This window comes from Bufo bufo, chromosome 6, assembly GCF_905171765.1.
Source record: "Bufo bufo chromosome 6, aBufBuf1.1, whole genome shotgun sequence".
Lineage (NCBI taxonomy): Eukaryota > Metazoa > Chordata > Amphibia > Anura > Bufonidae > Bufo > Bufo bufo.
In genome coordinates this window covers 47,002,287-47,020,536 of record NC_053394.1, presented here as the reverse complement: position 1 = coordinate 47,020,536, position 18,250 = coordinate 47,002,287, and the positions used below count along the sequence as shown (strand labels likewise).

The following is an 18,250-nucleotide window of genomic DNA, read 5'->3' as shown; positions in this document are numbered from 1 at the left end:
GGTGGACCTTGTCCCAGCCCTGGCCAATAGCATCAGTCTTCAACATCCTCACGGTCTCCTCCTTTGGTGCATCCAGTACAGACAACCTGGCTCCTCGCACAAAAGAGCAGTGTTACACTGAAGGACCACAGAGGGCAAAAGGAATGCCAGATACTGGACATACAATAGCCAGATAAAGTGTTATTCCGCTTGGGCAACCAAATGGCGGCTTATTCTGAAAAATTACCTGAAACCACAGGTATGCTTTATAACTTTTTTTCTATAGAATAACAAAAGGGATTTGCAAGTGAATTTCCTATATGTCTAAGGAGGTAAAAATGTAGCTGCTGCTTTTAAAATCGCTGGAAAAGCCCCATCATGAAAAAAAAGATTTTCAAGAGATTTTCAAGCTACTCAATGCATTGCAATGGACAGCATTTTTTTGTGTAGGGATAAGGGGGAGGTTTATCAAGATCAGCACCTTCTGCACTAGTCTTCTTGATATATGCTGGAGGATGCATGCAATTTATGATGAGTAGTGATGAGCGGCAGGGGTTAAATTTGAATTCTTTATATTTTGCGAATATTGGTGGAATGTTCGTCGAATATTTGCAAATTCGAATATTCGTTATATTCTATATTCTTTTTTTTTTTTACTCGAAAATCGGCAAGGTAATGATCGCGTAATATGCGAATATTACGCAATCAATACAGGCGTGGCTCAAAAACAAATATATAGCACAAAATATATTTGTTTTTTAGAATATTCGCCATTTTTTTCCATCTGAAGTCATGATTCCTTCCTGCTTGAGTAACTTAAGCAGGGAGGAATCATGACTTCAGATGAAAAAAAAATGACGAATATTCCAAAAAATTTATATATAGAGCAATATAGCTAATATAGTGCTATATTCGTTTTTCAGAATATTCATCATTTTTTTCCATCTGAAGTCATGATTCCTCTCTGCTTAAGTTGCTTGTGGGCCAATGACTCATTGGCCCACAAGCAAGAAGCAGGGGGGAATCATGTGTTCAGATGGAAAAAATTACGAATATTCGATATAACGAATATATAGCACTATATTCTAAATATTCGCGAATTCTCGAAGTGGCGATATTCGAGATAAAAATTCACTTGTCGAATATTCGTGCTCAACACTAATGATGAGTCGTAGGCCTTGTCATAAATTGAGTGGGAGTTTGTGCACCTAGATTACTGTCTTGATTTGCGCCAGAAAACTGGGATAAATGAGGAAATTTTTTCTAGGGTTTTGGTCACGGCCCTTTCTCATTCTTGCCACCCCACCATGAGGGTGGCATAAAAAGGGGCTCTCGCAACTTTTTTTTTTTTTCAAAAAGTCACAAACACACAACTTGTGACTTTTTAAAGCCACAAGGAAGGAAGATGATAGATCTCCTCCAATGTGTATTTGTAGCGCTTGCCTTATAGGGGGTGGACAGAACAGAGTTTTAGACATTAAAGGGGTTCTCTGGGCTTTTCATCTAATTAGTAGTTGGTAATAACCTGTGGAAAGAAGATCTTTTAGATAGTACTTACCCAGCCCTTGTCCACTGATGCTGCCGTTTCTGCTGTGCTTGCACAGGTTGAGGGCACTTCCGTCTGGGTCCTGATCGTATGTGGCTGCTTCTTCTCCTGTTACTACCCATAAAGCTGGTGGATGTTAGAGACCTTGTGCTCCTCCACCTTCCGTTTGAGGATGCCCCACAGATGATCAATAGGGTCTAGGTCTGGAGACATGCTTGGCAAGTCCAGCACCTTTACCCTCAAGGCAGTGGTCGTTTTGGAGGTGTGTTTGGGGTCATTATCATGATGGAATATGCCGTGGGCGCCTCCTCCCATGGACCTTTAAGAGTACTAGTACTTGTTTCGTGATGCCAGTTGCAATGATGCAACAAGGGCACAGGGCCCTTTTTAGTGATACTGTGGATGGTACCCAGGTGTAGGAATGCCAGAGTGGTGTAGGGTGGCCTAAATGTCCCTTAATGTTGGTGCAAGTGTCACGGTGCTAATACGGTGCAAGTGTCCGTTGGCGTCCCAGGAAACAGCAATATAGAAAGGACCGGCACTCGCACAAGGTAGCTTTCAGAATGCCAGATTTATTGATCACATATCAATGGTTAGTGACGCGTTTCGGCACTATGTGCCTTCATCAGACTATCCACACATATAAAGAAATCACTTCTTTAAATAGACCGCCAGAATACAAAGGAACTGACGTCATCACAATAACTCCACTCCCAAGTGCAACAATGTAGCGAATAACATATATACAAATACATGAGTGAACATCAAATCAGCAGCACAAACCATAACGTGGAAGTTCATAGATGTGCGATGGAAAACATAGTAGCGTTATGTTTCAATTCCAGTAAGAGAAAAATAAAATAAAATGACATTAAAGTAACAAATCATAGGAAGCCATACACATTGTAATCACGGTTGATGCCTCTTAGTTCCAACGTTTGTAACCAATGGATCCAATAAGCCTCCCTTTTTTAATAGTAGCTTGTTCCTGTCACCACCGCGACGAGGTAATGAGACCCCTCAATGATTTGGTAACGTAACTGTGCTACTGTATGTTTCTGCTGGTGACAATGGTATTGTTGCCCTTGGGGGTGGAGTTATTGTGATGACGTCAGTTCCTTTGTATTCTGGCGGTCTATTTAAAGAAAGGATTTCTTTATATTTGTGTACAGTCTGATGAAGGCACATAGTGCCGAAACGCGTCACTAACCATTGATATGTGACCAATAGATCTAGCATTCGGAAAGTTACCTTGTGCTAGTGCTGGTGCTTTCTATATTGCTATACACTCAGGGGTGTCACAGCATATAGATAATACACTATGATATTGCAACCTATAGATAATACACACAGTGATGTCACAGCATATAGATAATACATACATGAATGCTACAGTTTATAGATTATACACTCAGGGGTGTCACAGCATATAGATTATACACTGTGATATTGCAGCCTATAGATAATATACACAGTAATGTCACAGCATATAGATCACACAAACAGGGATGCCACAGGCTAAGAATAATCTGCTCATTTAAAGCTACAGCTCATAAACCATGGCAACAATAATGTCACTGAAGTGAAATAATGCAAATGGTGTGTCATATTATAAATATACTGCACACAGTACAGATACAATCACCATGTCACAATACAAGAAAAATGCTCATAGTAATGTCATATTGAAGGAATAATGCACACAATGATGTCACAATACAGGAATAATGCTCATGTTGATGTCACAATGCAGGAACAATGGTCATGGTGATGTCACAATGCAGAAATATTGTTCACGGTGATGTCACAATACAGGAATAATGCTCATAATTAGAGGTGAGCAAATATTTAAAAAATTTTATTCGGATGGTTCTACGAATTTTCCAAAAAGATTTGATCCAAATTTATTTGTGACGAATCGCATTTTAAAACAGCTATTTCCTGGCTGAAGAGAGCCTGTATAATATTGGTGTAGAACACTGTTCCTTGCAGTAACACGCATAGGGAGCCTGCTGTGGTAGTAAAATAGTTACTTTGCATCTGTATGACAGGCAGATGACAGGCGTCACTCTTAGAATCACTTCACACTTAACTTATTTAGTCAGTTACGGGGCCAAATAACTCAAGTGTGAACTCAGGTCAATGTTAGCGTCGGGTATAAAGAGACTATAATAGAACGTGAGCACCCTAAAATGTGTAGTATCAGGCCACAATTTCACCCCAGAATCAAGGATTAATGGATGTACTTTTATATATAAAAAATAAACACCTCAAAACTTGTAGTATCAGGCCGTAATTTCACACCAATTCCACAATTAGTGATTAACGGGTATATTTATGTGTAATAGAACTTGAGAACCCTAAAATCAGTAGTATCAGACCGCAGTTTCAATAATAACAGAATTATTCCCAATAACAGAATCAAGGATTACTGGAATTACTGATGTATCAAAGAATGCAAACAACCTAAAATCTGTAGTATTAGATCACTTTGTATCCCCAATTAGTGCAGCAAGGTGTAATAGAATCGCTCCTATTATCCAGACTTTACACTCCCTTTTTGGACCCTGTTCTCTCCCTACAGTGTGGATAATGCCTTCCTACTATATGCCTACACTATCAATAATCTTTCCCTGAACTTCTCAATAGTAGTTTTTGGTGAATAAAGTCTTTCCTAAACACTGTCCCTAGTGCCTGTCATGTCTCTCCCTGCACTAAGTTCACTATAAAATGGAGGAGACCGGGCAGGAGGAGGCTTTTTAGGGCTGTGACATCACAGGGGCTGGCTGGCTGCTGATTGGCTATCTGCATGCCATTCTGGGTGCTCCCTCATTCCCGGGCTTCTTACTTCCTCTTTCTAACATGTGCAGAAGCCATTTTAGAAAAAAATATGATTCGCTACCACGAATCACAAGGAAATTCGAATTCGGGACTAATCAAAATTTTCCTGAAATTTGGATCAAATTCCACTTCATCAACTTCGATTTGCTCATCTCTACTCATGATGATGTCACAGTATAGGACTCATGTACATAAATAATAAAATAATAATACATATAATAAAAATAATAATACACATAATAAAATCATAGCTTAAAAATGATGAAAAAGGTAAGCTACAATAGAGGGATAATATTCAAGTTAATATAGTGCAAGGAAAATGTATTTTCCTTGCTCTCCAATTATTCTGTGTTCAGTTTTTTAAACTCTCCTTCCAACCACCACTAACTGCACATATGTAGTACTATAAAATGGAGTAATGCTGCTAATAGGTTGTTGGCAATTGACAAACATCTGTCGCCCGTGCTATGTTTGTCCTTATTTGTGGTTGCAGTGCATTAGGCTACTTTCACACTGGCGTTTTGGGTTCCGTTTGTGAGATCCGTTCAAGGCTCTCATAAGCGTTCCAAAACGCATCAGTTTTGCCCTTAATGCATTCTGAATGGATAAGGATCTGCTCAGAATGCATCGGTTTGGCTCAGTTTGGCTCCGTTCCGCCTCCATTTCCGCCTTGCAGGCGGACACCAAAACGCTGCTTGCACCGTTTTGGTGTCCGTCTGACGAAACTGAGCCAAAAGGATCCGTCCAGACGCACAATATAAGTCAATGGGGACAGATCAGTTTTCACTGACACAATATGGTACAATAGAAAATGGATCCGTCCCCCATTGACTTTCAATGGTGTCCAAGACGGATACTTTTTGGCTATGTTAAAGATAATACAAACAGAACCGTTCTGAACCGATGCATGCGGTTGTATTATCTGAACGGATGCGTTTGTGCAGATCCATGATGGATCCGCACCAAACGCCAGTGAGAAAGTAGCCTTACTCGCTAATTGTAGTTATGCCCATGGCACAGATGTTACTAGACATTACCAAATGCAGCCAGGGACTGGACGGAGAGGTGGCTGAGATACTCCATATTTAAATGGGAATTAAAGCCAGAATACAAATACAAAACAAAGAACAACCAACAAAACATAACAGAATCTCCTTATGCATCTCTGTTATTTACTCTCGTTTCATTAGATATCATAATTGCAAACCATGAAAAATACAATTGGAAAGCAGTGCATTGTTCTTTCAGGCTGTAGCCATGTCCTCTCCCCCCCTCCTTCCTTTTCATGCTAGTGCATGTGAGGCAGGAAGTTTAGGAAGAAAGGGCTAGGTTTAGTTTGGATAACTTTGGTCACACACAACGAGAGTGGCCATTTTGTTGGAATGAATCTTTTAGTTAGAGTATTTTTGGCATGAATTTTGGAGGAGATTCTGTGGTGAAAATCCACGTAAAAAAAACACATGCAAAACTTCAAATGGGAATCCACATGTTTAACCATATGACACTTTTTTTTTTACTAGCGGTTTTAAAAGGTGCACTGTGGAAAAAAGGAGTGTCCTATCCATTCTTGCACGTATTCTGCGAGGAATCCACATCCAGAATTGCTTTTGAAAATGAGCATGGATGAAAATCCTTGACAAAACCTCCTCTTTAAAAAACACATCAGGAAAAAAGTGCATGCGCATGAGGTTTTTTTCAGCACTGAAAATCTTCAATCCGAAAGCTGTTATTATGGGGCAATAGAGGACATTAGAGGGAGAAGGGTGTCCTGTCTTCATACACATTCGCACAATTTGCAGTCTGACATTCAGCATAAACCATTCCTGTCTTCCAAATAAGAGGACTGTTCTTTGTAGTCTAACTTGTTTATTGGTAAAACAGGAGTATTTGATTGATTGGTAAAGAATATTAAAAGAATACAAATAGCAAGTATAAGTATAGATAGCATGTACTATAACATTTGCATAACACTGAAGCACATGGTAAAATGGCTGCCTAACATAAGACTACATATCTAGCTAACAGTAGTAACAATTCCCTGAGTGACAGTTACAACTAGCTGAACAGCTCTGCATTACATAATGTCCCTGAAACAAAGATAGATCTCTCACCAGATATGCTTTTACAAAGATGGTGGAGTTTAAGAAGGAGATATGCAGAAGGACAGCTCTGCTGATGTGTTCTGGGGACTGAAGATTAGAGACTTCTCTTTCCCAGGATGCTTTGCACTCCCACAATGCTTTGCACCACCCACAATGCAGCAGTCTTTGTAACAAGAAAAACAAAGTGTAATACAATTTAACACTGTTAAATGGTGCTATAACCACACTAATCATTACAGAAATACCAAATCTCAGGCAGACGTGATCTAAAATCATTTTCCCTAACCCTGCTGGGCAGAACAAAGGGCATAAGAGGAGAAAACTACAACTCCCATGATGTTTAGACTTTTATTATGGGGCGTCAGTGGACATTATACAGAAAGGGGTATAAGAGGAGGAAGCTAAAACTCCCAGCATGACCAGACTGTTAAACATTACATAGAAAAGGGTATAAGAGGAGAGAAATACAACTTTCAGTATGTCCAGACTGTTATTATGGTGCATTAGTGGTCATTACATGAAGATGGATATAGGAAGACAGAACGACAACTCCCAGCATTTCTAAGAAGTTATTATGGGCTCCCAGACGACATTTCAGGGAGTGAGAAGGAACAAACTGCAACTCCTAGTATTTGACAACTTAAGGGGAACAGTAACCTGTCACATAAAGCTCAAGCTCCACCCACATTGTGACATCAATAAGTTCCTTATAGGTTTTTCACCACTTCTCTGCACTGCTGAACTCTCTCTCATTAGGTAAATTAGGTGAAATAAAATTGGCTGGAGTGGAGTGGACAGGCTGAAAAGGCTGGAAGGTTTTGTGAGGAACTGCTGAAGCTTTGCAGCTTCCATACTCTTTCACAATGTCTGACAGTCTGAATGCAGACCTGCAGAGTGACTGCAGTGTTAAGCCAAACCCCTGCCTGAACTTCCTGTCTGCTTGTGCACAGAGCCGGTCTCCAGCCAAAGATGGAGAGGCAGGGAGAAAAGAGACACTTCACTGCCTGTAGGATATCTGTTTAACTGCTTTCTGCAGCAGTTTGCAGATGTCTATGAAGAAAGGACTACAGTAGAAACTTTCTAGAGAAGGTTATACTTGATTTTTTTTCTTTTTTTTTTTTTTCCAGAGTTTAGTGGCCCTATAAGTCTATGTGAGTTACAGGAGCAAGTGAGCATGTAAGTTCCCAATGGATGCAAGTCCAAAAGGTTAAACCTGGATCTATCACACATTTGTGGCATATATAGTAGTTAAAGGGGTTATCCCATAATTGAAAATTAACTAATTAAGCTAGAACCAGCCCTATACCTCACATGGATCCACAGATCTGCCCATTGCCATTCATTACTTCAATTGCTCTGCTAGATTTATATCAAGCTAGCAGCTCAGAGGTTGTGCACTTTCTGCTGTAGATCTTTCCCTTTCACAGCTCAGGGGGCAGCTGAAAGATAAAACTGAGCATGTGCGTCCACCACAGCAAGGTGGACAAAGAAGTAAGAAAAATATAAAATAGCCGGTGTACAGATACATTTTATTGAATATCTCAGTGGCTATATACAATTTTTAATTCCATGCAATTACAAAAGTATTCAGATCCAGGTGCTGATTTTATCAGAAGAAGGGAAAACTCTGACATTATCCATAGCACTGTATTCCCCAAGATAGTTCATGCAAAGAAGGGGGCTACTATAGGAGGGACAACAGCGGACAACAGCGGACTCCTGGTTGGTCCTACATTTCACCTGCAAGAAGCAACTTTATTGGCAAACATGGGGGTTGGATATTAGGGTCATGGAAACTGCATGGGGAGGTACCTGCTGTTATGTTCTTGGTTGCAAAACGTGCTAACTTTGAATCTTGGGTCCTACTCTCTTCTATGTATGAGAAAAGTGGAAAGGGGCACATTGTATAAATTGTATTCTCTGTCCATTACATATCTTATCAGCCATTTCTGACACATTTGTGCAAAACAGAATTTCTCAAAATTCTTTTTGGCCAAAAAAAGTGGATGTCAATGGAGACAAGACCTGATTGGTGTCAACATAGTTTTAATACATGTTATATCTTCTACGGGAGAACTATTATGGCTGTACACAATAGCTGTTGACTGACGTCTTTTCCTTCCGACCTCCCCATACACATGTATGCTTGGGTTTAGCTGAGTATGCATGTGCTGGGGTGAAGGGAATAAGCCACTGCCAGTGGCAGCTGTACCTTGAGAACAAAGGTTAGGGCATGTCGAAATACAACAGGCCCAATCCTTTTTCCCTAACATCTGCTTAACGAGCATGGGCTAAACATCTAATACAGATTAGGTGGCTGGCCGATCCCACCAAAATCATTGGTCCTGCAGACGTTAATCTAAGGTGTATGGCCACCTTCACTGTTTTTATGCATTATATGTACTAGCACTAATGGCATGACTTTTCTTTCACAGTGGGTCGGAGGTCATTCCCCTGCATTTGGATTTTCACCTTCTTCAAGTGTAGAAATTATTCCTCTTTTTCCACATGTTTACACGTCCGCCATCCCTCAACATGCCGGAAAACGATGGGGTGAAAAGAAAACTCCTAATTGCAAGGTAACTACAATGTAGATAAAAATATATATATCATCTTTATGTAACTCCCATCATGCCTCTGGATGGAGCAAGGATTTAATGTTCTCACTCTTCTATGTGCATGGTCACTTGACCAGTGGGGTTCACATACCTACCAACATTTCAGCTGGTAAAATTAGGGCACCTAATTAGGACACCCTGAAAATCAGCGCCAGTTGGCAACTATGAGTTCAGAATGGCGCCACTAAAATGTTGCAAACTAAAATGTATTGGTACATTTTTCTAAGCCTATAAATGGCAGACTGTCTGCTTAGTCCAGCACCAGATGTATCCCAGGGGCTCAGGCTGGACGATAAATGTGGTGCATGGATGGACACTTTTCTCTGACTGTCCACTAAATAACCTATCAATCACTAGACTATCGTGAGGACACACCCAAGAAATTCAAAGAACCCTACAAAGAACATTGCTGCAAATGCTTAGAGTAAAAACAGCCACAAAGTATAAAAATATATTTCCTTCATTAGATGCAATAAAAAATACATATATGAAAGTTAAAACATTAGAGGAATCCATATTAAAGTAGGGAAAGAAAATTCCTGTGAGGGACAAACTCAATGCAGACAAGTAAACATATAATATAAGGTGTAAATATACTGTATATGTATAGGCTAAATTTGGGGAATCAAGAATAGTGGCATCCGAAACGGACTGCAATGGAATAAAGAGCAGAAAGTGCAAATGCAGTGCCCCACTGAGAATGGTGGAATAAAGAGAATGTAACAGCATAAAATGGTCTGCATGAGAAGCCCTCACGTACCCAACGCATTTTACCGATAGCTTTGTCAGGGGATGACATCCTTGTGTGGCCGTTGTTTATTTTGTTTTTTTGCGGAGCCGTGTGGACAGGACATGCAGGGGTGCACATATCCTTTCTGCTGCCTGAGGCGAAAACTGAAAGGCGCCCCCTCCCCCCAATGCCAGTTTCTTAACCTAACCCCTTCCCTCCAGCCCTACATAAAGACATACTTGGAAAACATTACATACAGAGCTACAAAACATACAGGATAATACAGCGCCACATACTGTGCCCATTGTGCTTCCCAATACTATACTGCAGAAACAGGTAATCCTTCGGCTGCATCCCCCCTCCCGCCTCTTGCTCCTACCTGGTGCTGCCTGAGGCAATCGTCTCACCTCGCCTCATTGGTGGTGCACCCCTGAGGACATGGATGCAAAATATGGTTGTGTGCATGGGGCCTTACATGGGATGCCAAACCTTTTTTTTTTTTTTTTGCCTTTCACTGATCCATTTCATAGAAAAATACAAAAAAATGTAATGTAAAACAGCTTGTGTTTTTTAAGAATGCAAAAAAAAAAAAAAAAACAGATCAACCAGAGTAAAATAACACTGCCACATGTACCAAATTCAGATCTTTGCAAATGCAAAACAATTAGCATTTTATGTCTACAAAACGGACGGACATAGACATAAAAATCTGTGGATAAGCCCTTATTTTTGTCCATGGGCTGTGCCATTCCCCTTCGAGTTCATAAATTGTCCTGCAATACCAGACACAGCCCAATGGACAACAGTGGCGCTGTTTCTAGAAAACAACCAGTGCCTTCCATCTCTACCCCCTTTCTCGAAGAGCGAGAGATTAGATATAAAAGACATATATTAGGAAACTGCTGACCGTGCAGTAAAACAATATTAGGAGATAAGGCAGCCCCAATGTACATGAGGAATGACTGATGCTTCATGGACTGCTGTCCTATGTGTTGGCTGAATGCTTCGCAGCTCCTTGCCTTTAAATGATTATATATATATACAGCTGAGGGACAATGTGCAGATATGACAGCAACACTCTATATTTTAAATGGAGCAATGAGAACTGGAAATCCCGGCGGATTTGAAAATCCCCGCTAGATGAAAATATTCAACAATTTCTGGAACACTTCATGTTTTGCTTACAAAAGATAAGACTCTCTAGCCGTGCGTGCGAGAAGAGAAAATCAATGTCCAGTCCTGTCCAGTTCTGGTCTCCCGAAAAGATTACTGATTACACCTGAAAGGAAATCTTTCCATTAAATCCTAACAACGATACTTATGAGAAATGCCGAGCCCAGATTGGTTTTTATTGAACAGACACCGGCTGATCACAACACATTCTGGCACTGCAGATATTTCCTTACCTCCGAGGATTCAAATCTTTCAGTATCAATTCAGTATATTCTCTATATACAGATTTTGATCATTCATTTTTGAACATAGGAAGTTAAAATGAAAGAAAAATTGCCCAAATACAGATGCATCCTTCCTTTCCTTTCCTCTTGGCTCAACGTGTTCCAAGATATGTTCAGTGAAAATAACCAGGTTTATTAAAAAACGTGATTTTGAGATATTGTGTCACGAGATGTCTATCTTCTATGTGGCTAGGTGCGGTCACCCAGTGGCTTTGATGTGAATTGCAGTCTGTCGAGGGTTTTTGCTAGTACTGTATGTTGTGATATTGTGCTGAATTTGTTTCATGAGAAATCAAAGTCTTTAAAGTGTTTTTTCAGGATTTTAACTAGAAATGAGCGAATTTCCAAAAATGTCTTTTCGGTCTGATTCATCCAAATCGACCAAGAATTTTAATTTGGGCACAAATCAGATCTAATTAAACCAATGTGTTGCTCACCCAGGTCAGATCCTGACGCACTTCCCCAGTTCACACGGTGCTCAGAAGGAAACCGGACACTCCTGTGTCAGCTCAGTTCCATAACCTTTTACAAAATCAATTCTACCTGAATCGAAAGTGTTTTAAATGCCTGGAAAATCTGAAAATCGAATTTCTAATTTTAACCCCTTAAAGAACCGGGACAATTTTGTTTTTTGTGTTTTTGTTTTTTCCTTCTTACCTTCCAAGAGCCATAACTTTTTCCATTTTCTGTTCTCGTAGCCATATGAGGGCTTCTTGTTTGTGGGAAATGTTTGAATGGCAGCGTTTATTTTACCATAGCTTGTATTGGAAGATAGGGAAAAAATTATTTGTGGAGTACAACTGAAAAAAGAGTCAATTCCGCCATGTTTTATGTGTTTACAGCGTTGTGTGCTAAAATTTAAATCACAGCTATATTCTGCTAGAATATTATTACTGTTTATAGTATTTTTACAGGCTGCTTGTCAGGCCATGCTACAGGCAAGGCTTTGCAGGCAGCTTACTATAAGGCGTCATGCACACGGCCGTTGTTTGGGTCCGCATCCGAGCCACCGTTTTGGCGGATCGGATGCGGACCTATTCACTTTAATGGGGCCACAAAAGATGTGGACAGCACTCCGTGTGCTGTCCGCATGCGTTGCTCCGTTCCGCGGCCCCGCAAAAAAAATATAACATGTCTTATTCTTGTCCGCACTTTGCGGACAAGAATAGGTATTTATATTGACGGCCGCCCGTTCCGCAAATTGCGGAAGGCACATGGGCGGCTTCCGTTTTTTGCAGACCGCCAAAAACGGAACGGTCGTGTGCATGAGGCCTAACAGGCATGAAAGCATTCACAAAGCCCCAGTCTGTCATAGTAACCAATTAAAGCCCTGAAATTTTGCCGCATTGGCTCCAATCGGAAGACAGAGGGACCCCTCTGTATTTGTCTGAACCCACAGATGCTGCAGTCCCTATTGACAGTGGCATCTGAGGAGTTAAAAAACTGGGTTCAGAGTCATCTTCTTTCCCAGTCACTGCTGGCGGGTATCAACTTTATTATACAGCCGGAACCCACTTTGTTTGAGCACGTGTTGAGCAAAGTAAAGCATTCAAAGCAGAATTCCGTCCAAAGTTTAGGAAAACTTCAATTCGAAACGAATCAGAATTTTTTCATGCTTTGTGGTAACAAATCAGGTTTTCCTAGAATGGCGGCTGCATGTTTTACAAAGCAAACAAAATGTAGAGGATACAAGCCCGGGAATGCAAGATCACTCATAATGGTGTGCAGCCAGCCAGTCCACAGAAAGCCATCCCCTGAGATGTCACAGCCCTATAAAACCCTAATCCCCACGTGCTCTCCGCCATTGTCCTTTCAGCTGAGCATAGGGAGAGATATGACAAGCGCTCATGCGCTAGGGACAGTGTTGCTGAAAACAATTTATAGAAGAATATTGGAGATGGAGAGTGCAGGGAGAATGCAGAGAGAGTGCTGAGAGAGTGCAGGGAGATTGTAGGGAAAGTGCAGGGAGAATTATGCTGCGTATTCCTACATTTACTTATTCCTACATCAGCCGTAAACTAAGATATAAAATTCAATACCAATAAGATAGAAGCCTTTATTATTCCACTGCCAGCATGTCAACCAATACCATCCAGTCTGCACCCCTTAGGGGGGCTAGGTCTAAATGATGACCATCCTCAGCTTTTGCTTGATTTACATCTTCTAAATCATCCTTCTTGATCTCCAGGTCCTAGAAAAGTCAGCAAGATGCATATAGAGGAGGAGCTGGATATTTCCTTATGACTAGACGTCAGCGAATTTTTCAAAAATTCGATTCGGCAGGTTCGCCAAATTTTTAAAAAAAAATTCGGTTTGATACGAAATTATTTGCGGCGAATCACATTAAAAAACGGCTATTTCCTGGCAGCAGAAAGCCTTTATAGTGGTGTAGAATGCTGTGCCTTGCAGTAACACGCATAGGGAGTCTGCTATGGTAGTGAAATAATACTGTGAGTCAGTATGACATGCAGTTGAAAGGCGTCGCTCTTAGAATCACTGCACACTTCACTTATTTGGGCAGTCACAGGGCTAAAACTGACCAAATAACTCCAGTATGAATTCAGCCTTACAGATCGATGTTTGCACCAAGAAGAAGCGCACTCCTTTTACACCGTCTTCAGCTGATTCCATATAGATGTCTACAGAACCTGTTCTTCTAAACGGTTATACAAGTAGAGCCCCCCCCCCCAGAGTGGAGAGGGTGTCAGCAGTAAGTTTGTGCTGATGTCACTGATTATTTTGCCCTTTCTCTGATCCGTCAGAACAATAACCCCAAAAAACCGGATCCTGTCTGTGGAGCATCCGCCTTCACTCGGTCAGCATTTGGTCAGTAATACCTCAGTTTTGCTAATGCCCAAAAAAACTGCAGCGGAGCCAAAACAGATGAAACGTAAATGGAATATTTGTATGTCTTTTGTGTTTTGTAGCCACTCCTGCTTTTGGCTACCAAATCACAAGCCAATTCTGATGGGACCATAGAGGCCTTACAGCTGCTTACACAGACAGGATCTGTTGTGCGTCTCTTTTTTTCCTTCCTTCTGACAGATCAGAAGAAAGGTAAAATAAATGATGATGTCAGCCAGGCCAAAAGGCAAAATAGTGGCCCAGTCATGAAGTGGGGAGGGTGGGAACAGCATGAGAAGTCCACAGAGTGGCACTATGACATAGTGGTGAGGTGGAAGCAGCATGAGGAGACCATAGAGTGGCCCAATGACAGAGTTTGGAGGTGGCGGCAGCATCAGGAGGACACAGAGTGGCACAATGACAGAGTGCGAAGGTGATGGCAGCAGCAGCATCAGGAGGAGGCCACAGAGTGGCACAATGATAGTGTGGAGGTGGCAGCAGCAGCATCAGGAGACCACAGAGTGGCAAGGTGACATAGTGTGGAGGTGGCAGCAGCATCAGGAGATCACAGAGTGATCCGGTGGCAGAGTGGGTCAGTCTCTCACATTTTTGGTGGACAGGCGAGTTCTTCTTCGGGTAAATATGGTCTGCTGGAACTGCTCCTCCCCCCCAACCCTGCCACAGCAGCCATGGCAGAGGAACATGAGCACAGAGGGCCCTCCCGGTCAGACCTGCGAGAGGATGGGTGATGGCGCAGATAGGCAGTGGCCAACTCACTACATAGGCTGTCTCTATAGTAGTTCATTTTGTCCTCCCTCTCAGCGGGTGTAAAAAATGCCCCAATTTTGGACCGGTATTGAGGGTCCAACAAGGTGGAGAGCCAGAAGCCATCCCTCTGCCGAATGGTGACAATTCAACTGTCACTACATAAGCAAGTGTTCATGCATCGGGCCATTTGTGCAAGTGACTCGGAGGGACTCCCTGCCTCCATCTCCACTGCATACTGCCACGGTGTGTCTGGGTCCTCTGCCTCGTCTTTCTCATCGCCCTGTAGCTTCTCTAGCTGCTCCTGCTCCTCCTCTCCTGTCACCAGTGTGAAAAAAACACCCATTTCGATACACATTGCTTGCGCTCCAGTGTCCTCCTCCTCCTCCAGTTCAGCCCCCACAGAGCTCATGTGGCCGTGAGATCTAGGCGCCACGTCTCCAGTTACCTGACCAGCCAGATTTACCAGCATCTGTTTCAGGACATGAAGCAGTGGAATGACGTTGTTCATCCCATAGTACTGGCGACAGACCAATAACGCGGCCTCCTCAAAGGGCCTGAGACAACGGCAGTTGTCACGCATGAGCTGCCACTGACATCGAAGTTACACAGAGGAGTACGTCTGTCCCCTTGGATCATCAGGAAATAATTTCTCTGTTTGTATAGTTGGTCCAACATATGGAGGGTGGAATTCCAACGGGTGGAAACGTCGATGTCTTGCAGATGGGTGAGAGACTTCAGGAACGGCTTGACAACCAGATCGAACATGTGTGTCATGCAGGGCACATGGCTCATCCCTCCTTGACACAGCACCGACACCTGGTTACGATTTTGAGTTGTCGCGGGGAAAGCCAGGATTCGATTTCTTGATGAAGGACACGGAGCAGTTCCTCCCCTATGTGACTCCATTCGCCCTGGCAAACAAGGTGCAGAACAGGGTGACACAGCCATGCCCTGCACATGTGATATGCTGGAGGGGCACTGTGAATTGTCCCTGCAGTGGAGGCTGAGGATACGGTGGAGAATGAGGAGGCAGAGGCGGACATAGTTGCAGGACCAACGGTGTGAGAACGTGGAGGCGGAAGTGGCGTCACCTGGCCAAGTTGCTGTAAAGGACATGTATTGTTTCAGACCATAGTTACAGCTCCACACGTCGGCGCTGCCGTGCATTTTGGTAGACACCAACAGGCTCAAGGACTGGCCCACCTTCTGTTCTACATGTGTGTGTACAGGGCTAGTATTGCCTTTTTAGCAAATAAATGATGGCTTGGGACTCTCCACTTCGGCTGGGCACAAGCCATCAGTTTTCTAAAAGGTGCAGAATCCACCACTTGGAAAGGGAGGGACTGCAGCACCAGCAACTTGGACAGGAGCACATTTAGCTTCTCCGCTGTTGGATGAGTGCACGCATACTGTTGACTCTTGGTAATCACATTGGTGATCGATTGCTGATGGAATGATTGCCGAGGAGATAGAGGAGGAGGAGCAGGAGCATCAGGACCAGCAGATGATGGTAAGGACAGACAGCTCCCTTCGGCTGAGATGGTGGAGCCTTGACTGCCTGAAATCTGGTGCGTGCCACTGGGTGATGAAGCGGTTGCTGCGGCAGGCTGGACCACCACATCAGAGCCAAGGTTCTCCCAGGCCACTTTATGGTGACGCTGCATATGTTGACGCAGGACCGTGGTGCCAAAATTGGCACCCTTGCCACGCTTTACCTTTTGCCCACAGATTCTACATATGGCCATGTTCACCTCCTCCCCCAGATTAACAAAAAACTGCCACACCGCCAAGTAGGTGATTTTACCCCCAACACTACACACTGACCGACTGCTACCGCCGCTGCTTCCGTGAACCCAAGCACCACTACTTTCCGGGCAGGTAGGCTCCTGTAAAGCAAGTGGTCTACCCCGGGCACGTTTGGCAACCGACCTCTTACTGCTGCCATCCTGCTGACTCCTTGCCATGCTACAGATGTACCGGTGTTAGCACTCCCGCTGTTAACTCAAATTTCTTAACTCATTTTATTATCTTGAGACAAAAGCCATTGAAAAGCAATTGAAGGTGTTTGCTTAGATTAGATAACCAAACTCAGAAATCTCAGAAAAAAGGAGTGCTAACCATGGTACATCTGTAGCAACTTGCTGGTTCCGCCGCTGCCTCACAGGCAAGCTGCAACCCTCTTCTCCCGATGATGATGAAGTGACTAATTCACCCGACTCCCAAGTGCGATCAGCTACATCATAATCAGCTAATAATGTCTGCACGTCACCGATGTCCTCCTCAACGGTCTCTGGGTCAGGATCCTGACTGCTCCCAACACCAGCTTCCACGCCACTCTCCTCATCACTACTTGACCGTCTAGCGGAGGAAGCGGAGGATGTCTTCTCCATATCTTGGCTGGCCAGTAGCTGCTGACTGTCCTCTAGTAGCTTGTCCTCGCTGTATAGTGGGCCTGAGCCCATAGCATATAATACTTCTCTGGCTGAGGGAACAGAATAGGACAGAGGCAGGTTGAGGACAGTTGAGGGCACAGGGCCTGCTCCCGGGCAATGCCAACTAAGGGTTGTTTCTGACGAACCCACTGACTCTTGGCTGGGGGTGTCTGATGTCACTTGGGTTGAAGTGGATGACCGAGTCAACCATTCAAGAACTGCTGGGTTGCTGCTCAAGATACGACCGCTAGATGACACTGGGAGCTCAGGCCTCTCGCTGCGACTCCTGTATCCACACCCCATTACTCTGCTGTGACCTGTGCCTGCGCCAGAAACATTTAAGCCTCTTCCACTCCCCTGTGCAGGGCCTGGCACTTCTCTGTCTGACATACTGTTAGATCAAATAAATAAATAAAAAGGAAATTAAAACACCCCAAAAAAGTCTGTAATTTTCTCACTTCACTACAAAATGGCTAATGAGCACTTTTTTGTACTAATACATGCAAAAAAGGGCTGTAATTTTCTCACTTCACCACACAATGGGAAATACTTTTTTTGTGGCACTAATACACGCTAAAAAGGGCTTTAGAACATATAACTGCACCGCTGAATGGCAAATAGGCCATTATTTTTTTCCACTTATACACTCCACAAAAGGCTTTAGAACATATAACTGCACCGCTGAACGGCAAATATATATATATTTTTTTCTACTTATACACTCCACAAAAGGCTTTAGAACATATAACTGCACCGCTGAACGGCAAATATATTTTTCTTTTTTCCACTTAAACACTCCACAAAAGGCTTCATAACATATAACTGCACCACTGAGCGGCAAAAAGGCCCTTATTTATTTCAGCTTATAAATGACACAAAAAGCTTTATAATATATAACTGCACCGCTGAACAGCGAATAGGCCCTTATTTTTT

At 42.8% G+C, this 18,250-nt stretch overlaps 1 protein-coding gene across 1 annotated transcript in view; it reads left to right on the top strand.

Moving 5' to 3' along the window:
- Positions 1 to 18,250, top strand: part of TCERG1L (transcription elongation regulator 1 like) — a 343,152-nt gene that overhangs the window by 13,121 nt on the left and 311,781 nt on the right. The window contains exon 2 of the mRNA XM_040437737.1: positions 8,904 to 9,047. Within this exon, the coding sequence (XP_040293671.1) occupies positions 8,904 to 9,047 (144 nt within the window). The remainder of the gene's footprint in view (positions 1 to 8,903; positions 9,048 to 18,250) is intronic.